Source organism: Nomascus leucogenys, chromosome 19 (assembly GCF_006542625.1).
Source record: "Nomascus leucogenys isolate Asia chromosome 19, Asia_NLE_v1, whole genome shotgun sequence".
NCBI lineage: Eukaryota > Metazoa > Chordata > Mammalia > Primates > Hylobatidae > Nomascus > Nomascus leucogenys.
The window spans coordinates 49,819,688-49,841,773 of NC_044399.1; the positions used below are offsets into that span (position 1 = coordinate 49,819,688).

The window sequence follows — 22,086 nt, forward strand, 5'->3', positions numbered from 1 at the left end:
GAGTAGCCTAACTAGAGAGAGAAGTTGAAAACATATGAGATATGATCAGAGTCCTTGAAGAATCCCTAGGAAGTCAAATAGGATAGGATAGGAGCACATAAGGAAAGACTAACCTCAGATTAAGCCTCACATAAGAGGCTGAACACATGATCTTAAGGAAAGAGGTAAAGGTGGCTTTGGTTGCAATTAAGTCTTTTCCCCCTCTTTGAAATTTCAGTTAGGTTCATTGGATGGATTTGGTGTGGAAGATTGTGAATAAGAAGCTTAAAGTGGGTGATGAAAGTTTGTAGTAGTTGCCAAAGTGAATAGAAGAGGAACTCACCAGAGATTTCTATAATCTGTGGTAGGCAGAGGTGGTAGAAATTCTTGGATATTCAGCTCAGGTTAGAAATTATAAATTTTAGCAGCATTGGACTCTACAATACTGTTTAGCTCAATTATTTCCTTCCAATAGCAGAATGATCATCTTTGAATATAAAGCGCATTTAAATATGTAAATAATAAATTGTTTGTTGCTTGAAAATACATCGGGGTAAAATGTGACCATTTCTCAAGATTTTTACAATGTTCTTATTTGTTACGTAGTCCTATATTTTAATTTTAGCTACCTGATTTCTTTTTTTACATAGGTATTTTCTCAGATTTTAACAATATAAATTTATCCTTTGAGATTGAAATTAATTAACTGTATTTGTATTTATTTGTATTAGCTGATAGGTGTTGAGTTGCTGAGTGTTTTGCACCGCCTCCTATTGACCTGGAATCCATCATCTGTCCAGTTGTTGGTTACTGGAGTTGTACAACAGATAGTAAGAGCTGCTCAGGATTATTTGCAAGAAAAAAGAAACACTCTAAGTAAGCACTAGAAATTACACTAACTTGAAGTAAATCTTATTTTATACTCTAATTTTTAAAATATTAATGCCAGGACATATTTCTGTAGTTCTTACTTTATTTTTTAGAGACAGGGTCTCATTCTGTCACCCAAGCTGGAGTGCAATGATGTGATTATAGTTCAGTGTAGTCTCTAACTCCTGGGCTCAAGATCCTCCTGCCTTAGCCTTCTGAGTAGCTGAGATTATAGGCATACTCCACCAAGCCCAGCTAATGTTTTTTTTTTTTTTTTTGCGGGCGGGACAGTCTTACTTTCAAGAGCCCAGGCTGGAGTGCAGTGGTGCAATCTCGGCTTACTGCAGCCTCAAACTCCCAGGATCAGGTGATCTTCCCACCTCAGCTTCCAGAGTACCTGGCTTTACAGACACACTCCACAATGCCCAGCTAATTTTTTGTATTTTTGGTGGAGACAGGGTTTTGCCATGTTAGGCTGGTCTCAAACCCCTGAGCACAAGTGATCCATCCATCTCAGCATCCCAAAGTGCTGAGATTACATGTTTGAGCCACGGCACCTGGCCAGAAGTTATTAATTAAAAAAAAATTAATCATATACATTTAGAAGATTTGAAATTGATTTTATTTTCATTAGAAAGGACCGAATGAAATTGCTGAGTTGACTATTTTTCACCTTTTGTCAATTTCATCTGGTTCAACCTAACATATGTGTTACTCCTATTACAAAATATATACTCAATAAAAATACCTGATAAAGATTTTCCAAGTGAAAAATGAACTGTCTGTTACCTTTAAGGACAGATCAATGCACAGAATTCTAGGAAGGCAGAGAATTATACAGAGAAAGACACGTGACATTATTTGACATTTGCTTGTAAAATCTTTTGAAGGAATTTCCTAAATATACTTGTGTTGTTTTACATACTTTTTTTTGGCTGGAAATTTCACCAAATTATCTTTTACCTTAGATGAAGATGATATGGAAAAAGAGGCCTGTACTGTATTGGGAGAAGGAGGTGACAGCGGTGGTCTCATTCCTGGAAAATCTCTTGTGTTTGCAACTATGGAGCTGCTGATGTTCATTTTAGTACGGCATATGCCACATCTCAGTACCAAGGTGTCAGACTCTCCAAGTCACATAGCCACTAAAACTCGACTGTCAGAAGAAAGTGCTCGTTTGGTGGCAGCCACAGTTACCATACTCTCTGATTTACCATCCCTTTGTTCACCTGCTGGTATGGTATTGATCAGTATTTGGAAATGCATTATATTACAGTAGACAAAGATGAGCTTGCCTTTGATTTTAAGCACTGTTATAACTCAGTTTCCTCTTAAATCTCAAGTGAAAAATAAGAAGCTGGTCTTTTTTTTAAGGTTTTGTCTACCTTTAGGAGCCTATGAAGATTAAAGATTCAAAAAGTCAAAAACCTAAGGTGCTCTTTTCAGATGTGTTTCAAATAAGACATGGAACTACAGGTTGAGGAAAGACAGCGTCAGCAGATAGACATAAAGTGGAATAACTAAACTCTATTTTCCAGTCTGGTTGCCATTCTTGAGTAACACTGAAAAACTCAAGGCCAGGTGCGGTGGCTCACGCCTATAATCCCAGGACTTTGGGAGGCTGAAGGCAGGTGGATCACCTGAACTCAGGAGTTCGTGACCAGCCTGACCAACATGGTGAAACGCCATCTCTACTAAAAATGCAAAAATACTAGCTGGGCGTGGTGGCACATGCCTGTAATCCCAGCTACTCAGGAAACTGAGGCAGGAGAATTGCTGGAACCCAGGAGGCAGAGGCTGCAGTGAGCCGAGATCGTGCCATTGCACTGCAGCCTCAGCAACAGAGCAAGACTCTCAAAAAAAAAAAAAGAAAGAAAAAGAAAAACTGAAAAACTGAAGAATGTCAGAGGAGACTTTTTTTTTTTTTTAAGCTCATCAGCTGTTGTTAGTGTATTTTATGTGTGGCCCAAGACAATTCTTCTTCCAGTGAGGCTCAGGGAAGCCAAAAGATTAGACATTCCTGATCTGGAAGGTAAAAATGGTATCAGATAAAGAGATAAATTTCAGCTCAAAACACAGAAGACCTTTCTACCTCTTAGAGTTACCCTGCATATGTGAAAATAATGAATTCTCCATCTTTGGAGTTTTGCAAGCAGAGGCTACAATGGCTGCAGGTCAGAGTGGTGAAGGGATTTTTTCCTTTTGTGGGAGGTTGAATTTTCATGACCTAGAATTTTCAGTTACAAATTCTAGGATTATTTCATTTCTTCTTTCCTTGTCCCAATAGTCCTTTTACTTTCCTGGCCTGATTAGGTTGACTTTAGTACACCGAGGATTGATTACATGTCTTACAATTGCTATAAAACTCATCAAGTTACTCAGATGCTTCTCACAGTATCTGGTGTGTTTTTTTCTTGTTTTTCTGTCTTCCTTTTTCATTTTCATTACACAGGGCATGAAATATTAAATAGGTGAAGTATTAGAAGTAATAAAACAAGGCTAGCTGGAAAAAGAAAGAAAATACCAATTCTGTCTTTGAAATAATATGACACTTTCTTATTTTCTTTTTCAAACATTGAATTATAGTAGTAGTAATACAGTAAATTTTGTATAAAAACAAGGAAAAAAACAATATTAAACCACAATCAAATGCAAAAAATACAAGCAATGGAAACAACTATAATATGGGAACTGAATAGTTATGAGGTAATCTGATTTGTTTTTCTTTCAGGATGTATGACAATCCTGCCCACAATTCTGTTCTTAATTGCAAGAATATTGAAAGACACAGCAATAAAGTCTGCAGATAATCAGGTTCCTCCACCAGTCAGTGCAGCTCTTCAAGGGATTAAAAGTATTGTGACACTTTCAATGGCCAAAACTGAGGCTGGCGTTCAAAAACAATGGACAGCTCTGATTCGTAGCACGCTTGCATGCATCCTGGAATATTCTCAACCAGGTAACCTATCAGTTTTAAACGTTTTAGTCAGTTAGGATATGTGTTCCCTAAGTAATGAATTAGTTGAATAAGCTTATCAGAAAACTGCTGTATAACAATGAATCAACTCAGAGAGGTATGTTAGTCACATCTTTCAGATGTGAACTTTAATACTCTTTTCTGGATTGTTGACTCTAAATGCCCTTGTGTTAATACTTATAAACATGTTGGGGCCAGGCACGGTGGCCCACGCCTGTAATCCCAGCATTTTGGGAGGCCGAGGTGGGCAGATACCTGAGGTCAGGAGTTTGAGACCAGCCTGATTAACACGGTGAAACCCCGTCTGTACTAAAAATACAGAATTAGCTGGGCATGGTGGCATGTGCCTGTAATCGCAGCTACTTGGGAGGCTGAGGCAGGAGAATCGCTTGAACCCGGGAGATGGAGGTTGCAGTGAGCCAAGATCACACCACTGCACTCCAGGCTGGGCAAAAAACAGAGTTTTTTGAAACTCTGTCTCAAAAAAAAAAATATATATATATATATAAATATACTGGGAGGTTTTTTGTTTTTTGGGGTTTTTGTTTGTTTGTTTTGTTTTTTTTGAGACAAAGTCTCGCTTTGTCACCCAGGCTGTAGTGCACTGGCGTGATCTCAGCTCACTGCAACCTCCGCCTCCCGGGTTCAAGTGATTCTCCTGCCTCAGCTTCCCGAGTAGCTGGCATTACAGATGCCCACCAACACACCCGGTTAATTTTTGTATTTTTAATAAAAACGTGGTTTCACCATGTTGGTCAGGCTGGTCTCAAACTCCTGATCTCATGATCTGCCCGCCTTGGCCTCCCAAAGTTGCTGGGATTACAGATGTGAGCTACCGCACCCGGCCGGGAGGTTTTAAATATATGCATATATATCTCTCTTCAGAATTTTTTTTTTTTTTTGAGACAGGGTCTCACTGTATCGCCCAGTCTGGAGTTCAGTGGCACGATCTCGCTCACTGCAACCTTCACCTCCCAGATGCAAGTGATTCTCATGCCTCAGCCTCCCAAGTAGCTGAGACTACAGGCATGCGTCACCACCCCTGGCTAACTTGTGTATTTTTTGGTAGAGATGGGGTTTCACCATGTTGGCCAGGCTAATCTCGAACTCCTGACCTCAAGTGATCTGCCTGCCTCAGCCTCACAAAGTGCTGGGATTACAGGCATGAGCCACCGTGCCCAGCCTCTCTCCAGAATTACATGTGTTAATATATTTATGTTTTCTTCAAGTTGTTGTTTTACAATAAAAGTAATAAAATAGGAGAGAAAATTGAAGTACCTGTCACTACTCCATTGTACCCCCAGATGGAACTACATGTTGATATTATGTTTTCTCGGGTGTTTTTGTTTTTTGAGACAGAGTCTCGCTCTGTTGCCGAGGCTGGAGTGTAGTGGCTCAATCTTGGCTCACCATAACCTCCGCCTCCCAGGTCCCAGTTCAAGCAGTTCTCCTGCCTCAGCCTCCCGAGTAGCTGGGATTACAGGCACGCACCACCACGCCCAGCTAATTTTTGTATTTTTAGTAGAGACGGGGTTTCACCATGTTGGCCAGCCTGGTCTTGAACTCCTGACCTTGTGATCCTCCTGCCTGGCCTCCCAAAGTGCTGGGATTACGGGTGTGACCACCACACTCGGTCTGATATTATGTTTTTTCTTAGAAATATCTATCTATATAAATAAGTATGTTTTATATATGAGTATGTGTCAGTTATATTAAATATATATTTATATATGTGTTATATAGAGAGTAAGATAACTATTAGCAATATATAGTATTTCTGTTTTAAAATTTACATAAATAATGTCATCTCCTTCTGTGACTCAACAATAACTTTTTTTTACATCTATTAATGTGAATATATAAAACTCTCGTTCATTCATCTCCTATATAGTTTGTCATGTTTTCATCAATTATTATTCATTTCCCTGTCAATGATATTTTTGTTGTTTCTAACTTATCCCAGTTACAAAGATTGCTGCAGTTAACATCCTTACAAATTTCTCATGCATGTGTGCTGTGAGAGATTTTCTAGGATGTACACCTAGAAGTAGAATCGATGGTACATTTCAATGTCATCAGACATTGCCAAATTGACCTCCAACATAGCTATATGAATTTATGCTCTCACCAGCAGAGCATGATAATCTGTATTTTCCCACATTCTCACCAGTATTTGATATTGTTAGACTTTTTAATTTTGCTATGTTTGGTAAAATATACTGTCTTACGGTTTTAATTTGCATTGCTCATTTTCTTAGTAAGCATTAACATTTTTCATGTCTATGTTTAATTTTTGGTGAAATGCTTACATTTTTGTGTTTTTCTTCTGATTGACTTTTTATTTCAAGGTTTATTTCTTTTGTAAAGAAAATATAAAATAACTGAAAACAAAGAATAGTAAAGAAAGATTTGTCATCTCACCTATTAAAACATTTCCACATTATCTAAAACTGCGGAGTAGGCCCAAGAATCAGTGGAACAGAACAGATTGCTTTGAAACAGACATTCATCCACGTGAGAATGTAATATATGATAAAATATAATATATGATAAAAGCACATTCATTACGCTTCAATATGAAGCGTAATGAATTTATCAGTTAGCTGTTTGAGAAATACATTTCATTTAGGCTCTCATATCATTAATCAAAGCAAATACCAGATAAAATAATAACATAAAGTGTTTTAAACAGGAAAACAAAGAAAATATAGGTGAATGTTTTATGTTAGAATGGCAGAGGACTAACTGTAAGTCAAGGAAAGATGTCGCAGAGGACAATTTTACTGTTTTGGTCTATATAGAAATTAGATGGGGTGTGGTGGCTGACGCCTATAATCCCAGCCCTTTGGGAGGCTGAGACAGGTAGATCGCTTGAGCAGAGGAGTTTGTGACCATTCTGGGCAATATAGTGAGACCCTGTCTCTACAAAATAAAAAATAAATATTTAGCGGGCATGGTGGCACACACATGTGGTCCCAGCTATTTGGGAGGCTGAGGCAGAAGGATCACTTGAGTTCGAGAAATCAAGCCTGCAGTGAGCCATGATGGTGCCACTGCACTCTGGTCTGGGTGAGAGAGTGAGACCCTATCTCAAAACAAACAAACAAACAAACAAAAAAATTAACTTCTACCTATCAAAACACCTTACATTAAATGGTAGATGAAAAAAAGACAGCTGAAAAACTGACAATAATATTTATGTCTGTGTTGATCAAAGAGTTCTTAGAAAAAATTCACTTACTAACCAATAGGTGAAAGAAGAAAGAGGCCAAACGCAGTGGCTTATGCCTGAATCCCAGCACTTTAGGAGGTCAAGGCGGGTTGATCACTTGAGGTCAGGAGTTCGAGACCAGCCTCAATGGTGAAACCCTGTTTCTACTAAAAATACAAAAATTAGGCCAGGCACGGTGGCTCACGCCTGTAATCCCAGCACTTTGGGAGGCTGAGGTGGGTGGATCACCTGAGGTCAGGAGTTCAAGACCAGCCTGACCAACATGGAGAAACGCTGTCTCTACTAAAAATACAAAATTAGCTGGGTGTGGTGGTACATGCCTGTAATCCCAGCTACTTGGGAGGCTGAGGCAGGAGAATCTCTTGAATCCAGGGACGCAGAGGTTGCGGTGAGCCGAAATCATGCCATTGCACTCCAACCTGGGCAACAAGAGCAAAACTCTGTCTCAAACAAACAAACAAAAAATACAAAAATTAGCCAGGCATGGTGGCAGGCGCCTGTAATTGCAGCTACTTGGGAGGCCAAGGTGGGAGGATTGCTTGAACTCAGGAGGCAGAGGTTGCATTGAGCTGAGATCGCGCCACTGCCCTCAAGCTTGGGCAAGATTCCATTTCAAAAGAAAAAAAGAAAGAAAAGAACACACATTTGTATCAAAGAAAATAGAAATGGCTACCAAGCATATATAAAAAAAAATCAGGGCCGAGCGCATTGGCTTGCACCTGTAATCCCAGCACTTTGAGAGGCCAAGGCAGGCAAATCACGAGGTCATGAGTTCAAGACCGGCCTGGCCAACATGATGAAATCCCTCTCTACTAAAAACAGAAAAAATTAGCTGGGCATGGTAGCGGGCGCCTATAATCCCAGCCACTCAGGAGGCTGAGGCAGAAGAATCGCTTGAACCTGGGAGGTGGAGGTTGTAATGAGCTGAGATCGTGCCACTGCACTCCAGCCTGGCGACAGAGCAAGACTCCCTCTCAAAAAAAAAAAAAGAATCCATAATTTAGCTGAGCATAGTGATGTGTGCCTGTGGTCCCTGCTACTCAGAAGGCTGAGGTGGGAGGATCACTTGGGCCCAGGAGGCAGAGGCTGCAGTGAGCCCAGATCACACCACTGCACTTCAGCCTGGGCAAAAAAGCAAGACCCTGTCTCCAAAAAATGGAAGCATACTCTTTAGCCTTACTGATCAAAAAATTATGTTCAAGGTTATTTATCACCTATTATATCTATCTTACAACAATGAAAATGTGTGATAACTATATCTGGCAATGGGAAGAATTATAAAGTACATGATAGTATATTCATTTGGATAATATATCCAATATATCTATTAAGTATCATGTTTATAACCAACTATATAAATTAACCCAGACCCGAAGAAATTAAACCAAAACATAGTAATTTAATTTAAACTATTACTGGGTGGTAGAGTTACAAGTTTTACTTTCTCTCCTATACTCTTTTTCTGTTTTAAACAATGAATACATTTAAGTGAATATGTGACTTCTAAAAAATTATAAGGGATAACTTTAGTTTTATTAATGTTATTAAAATTATTTTAGCTTTATCAAGAGCTGGTATTTTGTTTCTTAAGGTAGATTTTAACAAACTGAAGAAACATTAAAAGCCATATTTATATATGCATATGTGTGTATAGATAAGAATAACAAGGGCTGGCCATGGTAGCTCACACCTGTAATCCCAAAGGAGGCCAAAATGGGCAGATCACGAGGTCAGGAGTTCAAGACCAGCCTGGCCAATATGGTGAAACCCTGTCTCTACTAAAAATAACAAAATTTAGCAGGGTGTGGTGGCATGTGCCTGTAATCCCAGCTACTCAGGAGGCTGAGGCAGGAGAATCGCTTGAACCTGGGAGGCAGAGGTTGCAGTGAGCTGAGATCATGCCACTGCATCCCAGCCTGGGCGACAGAGCAAGACTCCATCTCAGAAAAAACAAAACAAAAAAAAAAAAAAACCACACAAGGAATAACAAAAAGAAGAAATAGTTAAGAATTTGTGGCTGGGCGCAGTGGCTCACGCATGTAATCCCAGTACTTTGGGAGGCCGAGGTGGGCAGATCACGAGGTCAGGAGATCAACACCATCCTGGCCAACACGGTGAAACCCCGTCTCTATTAAAAATACAAAAAATTAGCCAGGCATGGTGGCAGGCACCTGTAGTCCCAGCTACTCGGGAGGCTGAGGCAGGAGCATGGCGTGAACCCGGGAGGTGGAGCTTGAAGTGAGCTGAGATCGCGCCACTGCACTCCAGCCTGGACGACAGAGCGACACTGTGTCTCAAAAAATAAATAAGAATTTGTTTTAAAATAATTAATTTTTGTTGAGGGGGTCTAGAGTCAATATTTTTGAAATTGTTCATTAAGGGAAAGTTTTGATATGTTATCAAGCTAGTTCATTCATATGAGGTGAATTTAAAGGTCTGATAATAGAATGAACTTGCCTGAGATATTCTGTCTGGAACTGAATTCATAGGAGACACAGTCAGTTATGAAGTAGGGATCAAAGCCACAGGCATATTTGTATATTTGTATATCGAGGCAAGCAGATCCCTTGCTTAACAAGCAAAGTTTTATAATAGAGTATTTCCATTATGGAAATCCTATTTCCTGTTATAAAATCTGGCATCTTTCACTTTAAAAAATATATGTATGCATGTGAACATGTACAAACATGTACAAAAATCTTCTTGGATCTAATGAATCACTCTTGATTGCTGCAACATTGTTTTTCATTTTTAGACCCTTTGGCTTTGAAATAAATTTCAAACTTTAAAAAACGTTGTAAGAATAACAGAAGGAACTCCAGCATACCCTTCTAGATTCACCAGTTGTCAACATTTTGCCACACATGGTTTATTACTTTCTCTGTAATCCACATATCATTATTGTTAATATTATTATTAATTTTGCTGAACCATCTGAGGATATGAAGTCATCATGACTCTATTCCTACATACTTCATGGATATCCTAAGAACAGGGACATTCCCTTCCATAACCACAGAAGAATTACCAAATTTGGCACTACTTGTCCTAATAATAACTGTCATAGAGCCCTTTTCTTTTTTTTTAGTCATTATATTGCCTTAGTCTCCTTTAATCTGGGGCAATTCCTCAGCCTTTGTCTTTCATAACAATGTTGTTGAAGAATACAGGCCGTCTATTATGTAGACTGTTTCTCAGTTTAGAATTGTCTAATTTTTTTTTTCCTCTCGGGTTAGATTCAATGTATGCATTTTGGCAGGAATACTGCATAAGTAATGTTATGCCTTAGTACATCATATAACTAAGACATATTGCTTTGTAATGTTGCTTTGTCCCATTATTGGGAATCTTAACTTTAATAACTTCGTTAAGAAATTGTCTGCCGTGTTTCCCCACTATGAAGTTGCCATTTTTCCATTTTATAATTAATAGGTAACCTATGGGGAAATACTTTGAGACTTTCTCATTTGTCTGTTCCCATCACTTTCTTTCTTTTTTTTTTTTTTTTTAAACAGAGTCTCACTCTGTTGCCCCGGCTGGAGTGCAATGGCGCGATTTTGGCTCACCGCAACTTCCACCTCCACCTCCTGTGTTCAAGCAGTTCTCCCGCCTCAGCCTCCCAAGTAGCTGGGACTACAGGTGCCCGCCACCGTTCCCGGCTAGTTTTTGTATTTTTAGTAGAGATGGGGTTTTGCCATGTTGGCCAGGCTGGCTTCGAACTCCTGACCTCAGGTGATCCCACCTCGGCCTCCCAAAGTGCTGGGATTGTTTAGAGGCATGAGCCACCGCGCCCGGCCCATAATTTTTTTTTAATTCAGTGGGTCCCTTACTGTTACTTCAGTGTGGCCCCATTATTTCTTGAGCACTTACATACTTTCTAGCCCCAAGATGTAGCAGACTGAGTATTTTCCCCCTCACTGTTCTAGAATCAGTCCCTTCTCCAAAAGCCTTGATTCCCTTCAGTAGAAAATCATATTTAGATGCCCCATCTTCTTAAAATCACAATTTAAAAATAAAATGGGGCCGGACACCTTGGTTTAAACCTATAGTCCCAGCACTTTGGGAGGCCAAGGTGGGAGCATTGCTTTAGGCCAGAAGTTCGAGACTTTCCTGGGCAATATGGTAAGACGCTGTCTCTATAAAAAAATTTTAAATTCAGCCGGACATGGTGGTGCACGCCTGTAGTCCCACCTCCTCGGGCGGCTGAGGTGGGAGGGTTGCTTGAGCCCAGGAGTTCAAGGCTGCAGTGAGTTATGATCAAGGCACTGCACTCCAGCTCTTTCTGGGGGGAAAAAAGAAAAAAAGTTAATTTTTTAAAAATGAAAATAAAATAATTTTTGATAAAAAATTGCTTGCAGCATTGCCAACTCTGAGTAAGAGATTATATTCTACGTAGAATAAATTTCCTATGATGGGGTTTTCAGGGTGTTTTTGTTTTAGGTTTTTTGTTTGTTTGTTTTTGAGACAGGATCTCACTCTGTCACCCAGGCTGGAGTACGGTGGCATGAATGCAGCTCACTGCCACCTTACCCTCTAGTGCTAAAGTGATCCTCCTGCCTCAGCCTCCCAGGTAGCTGGGACTGCAGGCATGCACCACCATGCCTGGCTAATTTTTTTGTTTTTTGTAGAGACAGGGTCTCACCATATTGCCCAGGCTAGTCTTGAATTCCTGAGCTCAAGCAGTCTTCCCAATTCAGTTTCCCAAAGTGCTGGGATTACAGGAATGAGCTACCTAGTCTGGGTGGGTTCTCAAGTTTTTAACATTTGTGACTCAGGTTATTATAAATTGATTAAATCCTTCAAATTTTACATTTCTTTCGTTTGTTTTTTTGTTTGTTTGTTTTGAGACTGAGTCTCACTCTGTCACCCAGGCTGGAGTGCAGCAGTGCAATCTTGGCTCACTGCAACCTCTGCCTCCCGGGTCCAAGCGATTCTGTAGCCTCAGCCTCCCAAATAGCTGGGATTACAGACGTGCGCCACCATGCCCAGCTAATTTTTGTATTTTTAGTAGAAACGAGGTTTCACTATGTTGTCCAGTCTGTTCTAGAAATCCCAAAGTGCTGGAATTACAGGCGTGAGCCACCACGCCCAGCCGACATCTCTTTTTTTAAACTTTATTTCTTTACATTAAGTTAATGGACTTTTTCTAGACTATTGTTCTTAACCCTTTATTCCATATTACAAAAAGCTGGTACCCTTATTATGAGATAATGTTAGCATGTCAAATGTATATGTTCGTAATCCTACTAAAGTACTGATTTTCACTGGGTATTTACAGTTGCCAAAATAGCTCAAATTTACACAAAAGGTAGGGATCAGTTTTATTGAAGAAATGATAATCACAAAATGTTTGGAACTCGTATTTTATATGTTCAGAAATATTGTTCTTTAGAATAAATGTTCACATTTCTAGTATTTCTAATTACGTACTATATTTCTGTTCAAGTTGTATCTATTCCTGAATAAATGTAATGGCAAGAAATTCCTTAAAATTCTTTAGAACACTGTCTTCAGGAAATTGTCTAAGTTTTTTTGTTTTGTTTTTTTTTTTTTTTTGAGACGGAGTTTCGCTTTTGTTGCCCAGGCTGGAGTGCAATGACACAATCTTGGCTCACTGCAACCTCCACCTCCCTGGTTCAAGTGATTCTCCTGCCTCAGCCTCCCAAGTAGCTGGGATTACAGGCATGCATCACCATGCCTGGCTAATTTTGTGGTCAGGCTGGTCTCGAACTCCCAACCTCAGGTGGTCCGCCTGCCTCGGCCTCCCAAAATGCTGGGATTACAGGCATTAGCCACTGCACCCAACCGATTTTTTTAATGGTTGTATGGAATTTACAGGTTTTCATATTTACTAAATTGAAAGGAGATATCACTTAAAAATGTACTCTGGATTTTAAAATTAGTTAGAATATGTTATAATCATTTAGCATTAAATATGACTGCATACATTTAACTTTATACATTGAACTTCTTATAGTTGTCCGTGGACTGTATTAGATTGAGGCAAGTACTACTATAAATGTTGGGAGGAGAGAGAGATGATTGTTCAAGATTAAAATTCTGGCCAGGCACAGTGGCTGACACCTGTAATCCCAGCACTTTGGGAGGCCAAGGCAGGAGGATCACTTGAGCTCAGGAGTTCAAGACCAGCCTGGACAACATAGCAAGACAACGTCTCTCTCTACAAAAATAAAAAAATAAAATTCCAAAATGTTTTAGAAACAGCACACTTCTTTCATTTTTCATTTTCAGAAGACTCTGTACCTACACCTGATGAAGTAAGCATGCTAACAGCAATTGCACTCTTCCTGTGGTCTGCTAGTAATGAAATAATAGGAGTCCGGTCATTACAGAATGGCTGCATGAACAGATTTAAAAATGCATTAAATTCATGCGACCCATGGGTAAGTTACACTTTACACAGACATAGATAAAAACATTTCCCTTTATCAGGAAAATGTCAGATTGATTCATTAAAATATGTGATACATAATGAAAAGCTAAGTATTTGCACTATGGCTTTTAAATGGAAAAACTGAAACAAATCACTGGGTTTAAGCACTAGAACACATGTGTATGTTTATTCACATATGTAGAAATTCTTCAATATCTGAAATATTTGATTAACCCCGGGGCATACTGGTAGAGACAAGAGTCTATGATTATGTTTTCCAGTGTTTATTTAAATGACGCTAAGGACATTAAAGGAGAAGTTTATATTATTAGACGTTTTAATGAACCTACTAGAAACTGTAGTTTGTCTAGAAAGTAAGATTTTTTATTTTACAATGTCAGAGTCTAAACTTGTGATTCTCAAGCCTGCTACACGTCAGAAAATTTTAAAAAGCAGAAACATTCTTGAAGGCCAGGCGTGGTGGCTCACGCCTGTAATCCCAACACTTTGGGAGGCCAAAGCAGGCAGAGCAGGAGGTCAGGAGTTGGAGACCAGCCTGTAGTGAAACCCCATCTCTACTAAAAATACAAAAAAAATAGCCAGGTGTGGTGGCAGGCGCCTGTAATCCCAGCTACTTGGGAGGCTGAGGCAGGAGAATCACTTGAACCCAGGAGGTGGAGTGAGTTGAGATTGTGCCATTGCATTCCAGCCTGGGCAACAGTGTGAGACTCCATCTCAAAAAAAAAAAAAAAAAAAAAAAAAAAGAAACATTCTTGAACTCCAGTACTGTCTTCCTGAATCTGAGTCTCCAGATAGGTGGCTCCAGGATCTGTATATTTAGAATGTTCTTCAGGTTTTTCTTCTGTCTAGCCAGATTTAGCCACTTGTGTTCTACCAAAGCACTGAAATAGTTTTCTTCCACTCTGTCCCATATATTGGTGGGTCTTCCCTCCCTCTCTTCCTTCTTTCCTTCCTTCAGTTTTTTAAAAAAGTGTTAATCTGAAGCCTTTCTAATATAAAGTGGAGCCAGTAAGACTTTATTTTCTAGGTCTGGAAACCTTACATTGTTAACAGTCATTTCCAGGGAATCAAATGGTTTTGAGATATCTAAGCAATGTATTTTTATAGCTTTGTTTCAGATCATTCAAACATTAACCTTCCTTACTAAATATATTTGGTTAAAATGGGAGGGACAATTGTACATTAAAGGAAGAATTAAAAACAGAAGTGGGAATAACTGATTTCTAACTTATTTCACAGTATAAAAATATGGGAATTGGCCTGGCATGGTGGCTCACACCTGTAATCCCAGCACTTTAGGAGGCCAAAGCGGGCAGATCACAAGGTCAGGAGATTGAGACCATCCTGGCCAACATGGTGAAACCCCGTCTCTACTAAAAATACAAAAATTAGCTGGGTGTGGTGGTGCGCACCTGTAATCCCAGCTACTTGGGAGGCTGAGGCAGGAGAATCGCTTGAACCCGGGAGGCAGAGATTGCAGTGAGCCAAAATGGTGCCACTGCACTGTAGCCTGGCAACAGAGCGAGACTCCATCTCAAAAAAAAAAATAGAATTGTATAAGCATGGTGATTTGGTCATTAAAATATATGAACATTTTTGACTAATTTTTGTCAGAAAATTCTATTCTCCATTTCTCTAAGTAGAAAATGTAATTTCCATTTTCATCCTGCAGTATCACTTATTTTCAGTACATAGTAAGATGCAATGTGATTATAGAGCAAATAAGAACTATACACATGTTAATTGATAATATGTTCTTCTTATATAGGTTCAAGCCAAATGTTACCAGCTTCTCCTCTCAGTCTTCCAACATTCCAATCGTGCCCTTTCAACTCCTTATATTCATTCATTAGCTCCAATAGTGGTTGAAAAATTAAAAGCTGTTGAAAGAAACAGACCAGCCAGTAACATAGAGCTTTTAGCGGTTCAAGAAGGAATAAAAGTTCTTGAAACATTGGTTGCTCTTGGTGAAGAACAAAACAGTAAGTATATTATAAAAAGCTACTAGTTCAAAATGAAGATCTGTATTGTATATAAATCTTATTTGATATTAGAAGCAGGCCTGCTGGGCACGGTGGCTTACACTTTGGGAGTCCCAGCACTCTGGGAGGCCAAGGTGGGTGGATCACGAGGTCAAGAGATTGAGATCATCCTGGCCAACATAGTGAAACCCCATCTCTACTAATAATACAAAAATTAGCTGGGCGTGGTGGCGCACACCTGCTGTCCCAGCTACTCGGGAGGCTGAAGCAGGAGAATCACTTGAACCCAGGAGTTGGAGATTGCAGTGAGCCGAGATTGCACCAGTGCACTCCAGCCTGGCAACAGAGTGAGACTCCATCTCAAAAAAAAAGAAAAGAAAAAAAAACAGGCCTTTGCTTATGTTACATAATGTAGTGAGTTGATTTCTTTGTTTGTTTGTTTTTGAGCAGGAAGTTAAAATGAATTGCCAATGGCATTTCAACACAGTGATTTTTTTTTTTTATTTTCTAGGAATGTATGCATCCCTTAATATCTAGGAAAAATACAGATGTTTAATAGGGTTTTTTTTTCTTATTTTTTTTTTAGACAGTCTCACTCTGTCACCCAGGCTGGCATGCAATGGCACCATCTTGGCTCACTGCAACCTCTGCCTCCTGCACTGAAACAATCCTCCCACCTCGGCCTCCCGAGTAGCTGGGACTACAGGCACGTGCCACCATGCCTGGCTGATTTTTGTATTTTTAGTAGAGATAGGATTTTGCCATGTTGCCCAGGTTGGTCTCTGACTCCTTGTGGACTCAAGCGATCCACCCGCCTTGGCCTTTCGAAGTGCTAGGATTACAGGTGTGAGCTACCGTGCCCATTTCATAGGGTTTTAAAATAATACATTCTAATCTTCATAATAGAGGTATAAAAGCTTTATAACAAATATAACCAGTTAAGTATTAATACCAAACATAATTATTAAAATATCTCAAAACTTATTTAGAATTTTTTTTAATTTAATGAAAAACTACTGCATACATCCATTTAACCAGAGACTTATGCAGTTTAATATATTTTCTTTATTCCCTTAATACTTAAGCTTGCTTTTTTTTTTTTTTTTTTTTTTTGAGACAGAGTCTCGCTCTGTCGCCCAGGCTGGAGTTCAGTGGCGCAATCTCGGCTCACTGCAAGCTCCGCCTCCTAGGTTCACGCCATTCTCCTGCCTCAGCCTCTCCGAGTAGCTGGGACTACAGGCGCCCGCCACCACGCCCGGCTAATTTTTTATATTTTTAGTAGAGACGGGTTTTCACCGTGGTCTCGATCTCCTGACCTCGTGATTCGCCCGCCTCGGCCTCCCAAAGTGCTGGGATTACAAGCGTGAGCCACTGCACCTGGCCGAGATGAGCATCTTTATTCTTAAATTATTTCTGTCACATTCCTAAGAGTGAAATTACTGGAGAGAAGGGAATGCACATTTTAAGACTTAATTGGCCAGGCGCAGTGGCTCATGCCTGTAATCCCAACACTTTGGGAGGGCAAGGCGAGCAGATCACTTGAGATCAGGAGTTTAAGACTAGCCTGGCAAATATGGTGGAACCCCATCTCTACTAAAAATACAAAAAATTAGCTGCACGCGGTGGCTCCTGCCTGTAATCTCAGCACTTTGGGAGGCCAAGGCAGGCGGATCACCTGCGATCAAGAGTTCGAGACCAACCTGACCAATATGATGAAACCCTGTCTCTACTAAAAGTACAGAAATTAGCCAGGCCTGGTGGTATGCGCCTGTAATCCCAGCTACTCGGGAGGCTGGACGGGAGAATTGCTTGAACCTGGGAGACGGAGGTTGCAGTGAGCTGAGATCGCCCCACTGGGCTCCAGCCTGGGTGACAGAGCGAGACTCCACCTCAAAAAAAAAGAAAAAAAGACTTAATCCATATTGTCAAATTGCTCTCCACCTACAAACTGTACCTGTTTTTTCTTTTCTGTTAAAAATTTTTTCTTCTTCTCTTAAAAACATTTCACAGAAAATTGGAAAAGTAGTAGAGATTTTTGAAAAGCGATTTCAGTAGCTCCTCTATAAAATAATAACCCAGAACTATGCCAGTAGAAGAAAAGAATGCAGAGGAGAAAGTGGAAGAAAGGTTTATCTGATTTGATGATTAACTGGTTATAGAAGGCAAAAGAAAAGAAGCAAATATTACTATGTTGCATGAAAACATCAAAATTGGGAAAGTCAGAAAAGGCAGCGTTTGGAGAAGTTGATAAATTTAGTTGAAATTAGTAACAATATAGGTTATTTAGGCAAAAATTTTATGACTGACATGGCCTATGTTTGGCAAATCAAAATAACTTTATTTGTATTTTTATTTTACTAATTGTAAATTCCATAAAGATAAGGACTGAATCTTACTCACTTTGTAATCCCAGCACTAAGTTTTATTGCGTTCTAGTATTTAAAATATTTTTGAATTGACTCTTGGGATCAATTCCTGTACAGGCACCCTAATTTGGAATTAAATTTAGCATGAGGGCCGGGCACGGTGGCTCACGCCTGTAATCCCAGCACTTTGGGAGGCCGAGGTGGGCAGATCACGAGGTCAGGAGATCGAGACCATCCTGGCTAACACGGTGAAACCCCGTCTCTATTAAAAATACAAAAAATTAGCCGGGCGAGGTGGCGGGCGCCTGTAGTCCCAGCTATGCGGGAGGCTGAGGCAGGAGAATGGCGTGAACCCCGGGGGGTGGAGCCTGCAGTGAGCCGAGATCGCGCCACTGCACTCCAGCCTGGGTGAAAGAGCGAGACTCCTTCTCAAAAAAAAAAAAAAAAAAAAAAAAAAAAAAAAATTAGCATGAGGACAGATAGGGAAGGGAACTTTTTTAAAAATTCTGTATTGTTTGATTTTTTTGACAGTAAAAATATGTATATCATTTGTATAATTAAATATAGTTTAATAGCTAGTTAGGCTTTAGCAATGTCCTTGAAATAAATGACCCTTTTTCAGTTTAAGATATAAAACAACCAAAGCATTGTAATTTCAACTATCAACTAGACCAATTTGTAGCGTTATTAGTGAGGTATAGCAATGATCAGTACCATCGGTCAGGTGTGGTGGCTCACGCCTGTAATGCCAACACTTTGGGAGACCAAGGCGGGTGGATCACGGGTTCAGGAGTTCAGGACCAGCCTGGCCAATATGGTGAAACCCCATCTCTACTAAAAAAAAAAAAAATAATAATAATAATAAAAAGCCGGGTGTGGTGGTGCACGCCTGTAGTCCTAGCTACGCAGGAGGCTGAGGCAGGAGAATCGCTTGAACCGAGGAGGCAAAGGTTGCAGTGAGCCGAGATCACGCCACTGCACTCCAGCCTGGGCAACAGAATGAGACTCTGTCTCAAAAAAAAAAAAAAAAAAGACCATCGTGATTTCTTCATTTTTTTAATGGACTGCTTCTCACTACTCAGATAACAGATGTTTTGTACTCTAACAAGACTTTTAAGAGGTAGAATAAGCAGTTTGCCTGTTTTGAAAATTAAAACTGAATCTAAGACTAAATGCCATGCAAAAACTAAAGGCAAACAAGTCTCATTAGTGAAATAAGATGACATTCATTAGGATACCATCAAATAAATGAATGAATGTAAATCATATTAATTTGATGGCAACATTTTTATACTTCACTTCATATTTTATATAGTTACATGATTCCAAGAGGGTAAATTTTCAGCTTTTGAATTTAAGTCATTCAACTTTTTTCATCCCATTTACAGATGTTAATTTTGTTGTCAACTTTACAGTATCCGGTATAAGAATGGGCAGTATATGTTTTTTCACCCTGCACGACCAAGGTTATAAGCTAAAAATATTAGAATTATATTTGACTCCTTGTTCATCATCTTTATTGAATCTGTTATTCAAATCTTGTCCTATCTCTTTCTGAAATTTCTCTAGGTTTCAAGAGAAACTTGCACCTTATTCTTATATCTAATCACCTCCTAAATAGATAACTATAATAGTTTTCCTAGCTGATATTCCCCATCAAATTTACCTAAAGTAATTTTATCTCTCCTTTGCTTAAGAATTTGGAAAAGTTTACTCTTTCCTTACAGCATCAAGTCTGAACATCTTTGCTTGCTTTTCAAAATATTTTTTCTGCTCCCCAACGTGTACCTGACCTGACCAGACCAGTTTCCTTTCTGTGCTCCTTTTAATCGCTTACATTGTTCATATTATTTTCACTTTCCTCAGTTGTTTTTTTCTCTTCTTTTCTTCTTATACAAATCTATTAAACCTACATTAGATCTTTTCTTTGAGAAATATTGCCTAATTACTTAGCTCACCCTGATCTTACCCTTCATAGAATCTATTTGGTATTTGTAACCAACCAAATAAAATCCCAAAGTATTCCTCAGCTTCATGATTCTCTTGGTGAATTCTATACTGAAATGCTACCCACATTTTTTAGCACTTAGTACTCTAATTGTTCTGTGTGCTGTCTACTGTTTTCATTTAGATAATAAAAGAATCCAGGTAGAAACGAATTACATAACATTTCCTATAATGCTTAGCATATTTCTTTTTTTTTTTTTTGAGACAGAGTTTCACTCTTGTTGCCCAGGCTGGAGTGCAGTGGCTTGATCTTGGCTCACTGCAACCTCCGCCTCCCGAGTTCAAGTGATTCTCCTGCCTCAGCCTCAGGAGTAGCTGGGATTACAGGCGCCCGTCACCATGTCCAGCTAATTTGTTGTATTTTTAGTAGAGATAGGGTTTCACCATGTTGGCCAGGCTGGTCTCGAACTCCTGGCCTCAGGTGATCCACCCGCCTCAGCCTCCCAAAGTGCTGGAATTACAGGCATCTGCCACCACACCCAGCTAATATTTTTGGGTTTTTTTGTTTTGTTTTGTTTTTTGAGACAGAGTTTCACTCTTGTTACCCAGGCTGGAGTGCAATGGCACGATCTCGGCTCACCACAACCTCCACCTTTCGGATTCAAGGGATTCTCCTGCCTCATCCTCCCTAGTAGCTGGGATTACAGGCATGCGCCACCACGCCCGGCTAATTTTTTTTTTTTTTTTTTGTATTTTTAGTAGAGATAGGGTTTCTCCATGTTGGTCAGGCTAGTCTCAAACTCCTGACCTCAGGTGATCGATCCGTCCGCCTCGGCCTCCCAAAGTGCTGGGATTACAGGCATGAGCCACCGCGCCTAATCAAATTTTTTGTATATGTAGTAGAGACAGGGTTTCGCTCTGTTGGCCAGACTGGTCTCAAACTCCTGACCAGGGGATCTGCCCACCTTGGCCTCCCAAAGTGCTAGGATTACAGGCATGAGCCCACCGCGCCCACCCTTGTAATACTATTAACATTCTACATGAGGGAAATTGAACTAAATCTAGAAGATTGGAAGATTTACCTGGGACTTTAAAAATAAGCTTTTTACCTCTTTTCTGAAAACTTAATATGGAAACAAATCCAATTAATTGGAAACTTCTGGGTAGTTACCAAGAGAAAGAGGGTGTATGTTTATTCATTCAAAGGATAGTTACTGGATGCCTGTGTACCAAGTAGTGTTCTAGGCATTGAGAATTTAGCATGAAATAAAACAGGCAAAGGTCCCTGATCTTATGGAGCTTACATTTCTTGTAGGAAAACACAGACAATAAACACTTCTTGTCCCCTATACGTGTGTGTGTGTGTGTGTGTGTGTGTGTGTGTGTGTGTGTATATGTATCTGTGTCTATTATATGTAGACATTTATCTTTGTACAATTTTATATAGTGATGATGGATATATCAATTTTAGATGTAGATATAACATCTATAGTTAGATGCAGGAATTGATAGGAGCTATGAAGAAAAAAATACAACAGGGAAAGAAAATAGGGAGTAAGGTCCAGGGTGGGACTGGGATTCTGGAAAGGCTTCACTGATTATTATCACTGTCCTTGCTGACATCAGTGAGTGTCACACATTCTCTACCAGATGCTTCCTGCTGCCTTACAATTGCGTCAGTTGTCATTCTACAAAAATTAACAGTAATTAAGGGGGAGAAAGCCTAATTCTCAATGTGATTATGAGATGTTATACACACACACAATTACGAAGCCTCCAAATGAATATTTTTTTAAGAACTTGGAATTTATATCGGTCAGACATAGGTTCTTGTTTTTTTAACCCTAAGCTTATGTATTCCCATAGTTTTGAGGAATTTCCCCTCACTGTGAGTTTTGGGGGATGATGAAATAGGAAAAAAGTTGTATTGTATTTCTACTTAAAGAGGAAAGAAACAACTAGTGTTAGTTAAATAATGGTAAATAGATGCTTTTCAGGTTTCTGTTCCTCACTCCAATCTCCTGATTCTAGAATGCCCGTAAAAATTTTATAATCTTACTCTCAAGATAGCTTCTACCAGGTGGCAATTGTAAAGTGTTTTATTACTTTTTAACCTTTGGCCCATTTTTTTTTAAGTAAAACAAATTAATATAAATGTAAAATACACAATATTAACAAATCTGGTTTCCAGCTTGGACATTTAGTAAATATTTAATATTAATTATGAGTTATTGAGGTCTAAAGTAGGCTGTGCATGTGTACTTATATTTTATTATGTTCAGTCCTCCATGGCAATTGCCTAGTTTTTAAAGTTTATT

At 39.4% G+C, this 22,086-nt stretch overlaps 1 protein-coding gene across 8 annotated transcripts in view; it reads left to right on the top strand.

Annotated features, from left to right (window-relative positions):
- The window catches only part of HEATR5B (HEAT repeat containing 5B), a 105,571-nt gene that overhangs the window by 82,956 nt on the left and 529 nt on the right, over positions 1-22,086 (top strand). For 6 of the 8 annotated variants that reach the window (XM_003262733.3, XM_030800700.1, XM_030800699.1 and 3 more), the window contains 5 exons: positions 711-855; positions 1,818-2,084; positions 3,581-3,808; positions 13,311-13,462; positions 15,242-15,455. In XM_003262733.3, the coding sequence (XP_003262781.1) occupies positions 711-855; positions 1,818-2,084; positions 3,581-3,808; positions 13,311-13,462; positions 15,242-15,455 (1,006 nt within the window). Of the gene's footprint in view, positions 1-710; positions 856-1,817; positions 2,085-3,580; positions 3,809-13,310; positions 13,463-15,241; positions 15,456-19,390; positions 19,493-22,086 lie in introns of those variants that run through there. The other 2 variants (XM_030800701.1, XR_004027103.1) reach the window with 2 other exon arrangements.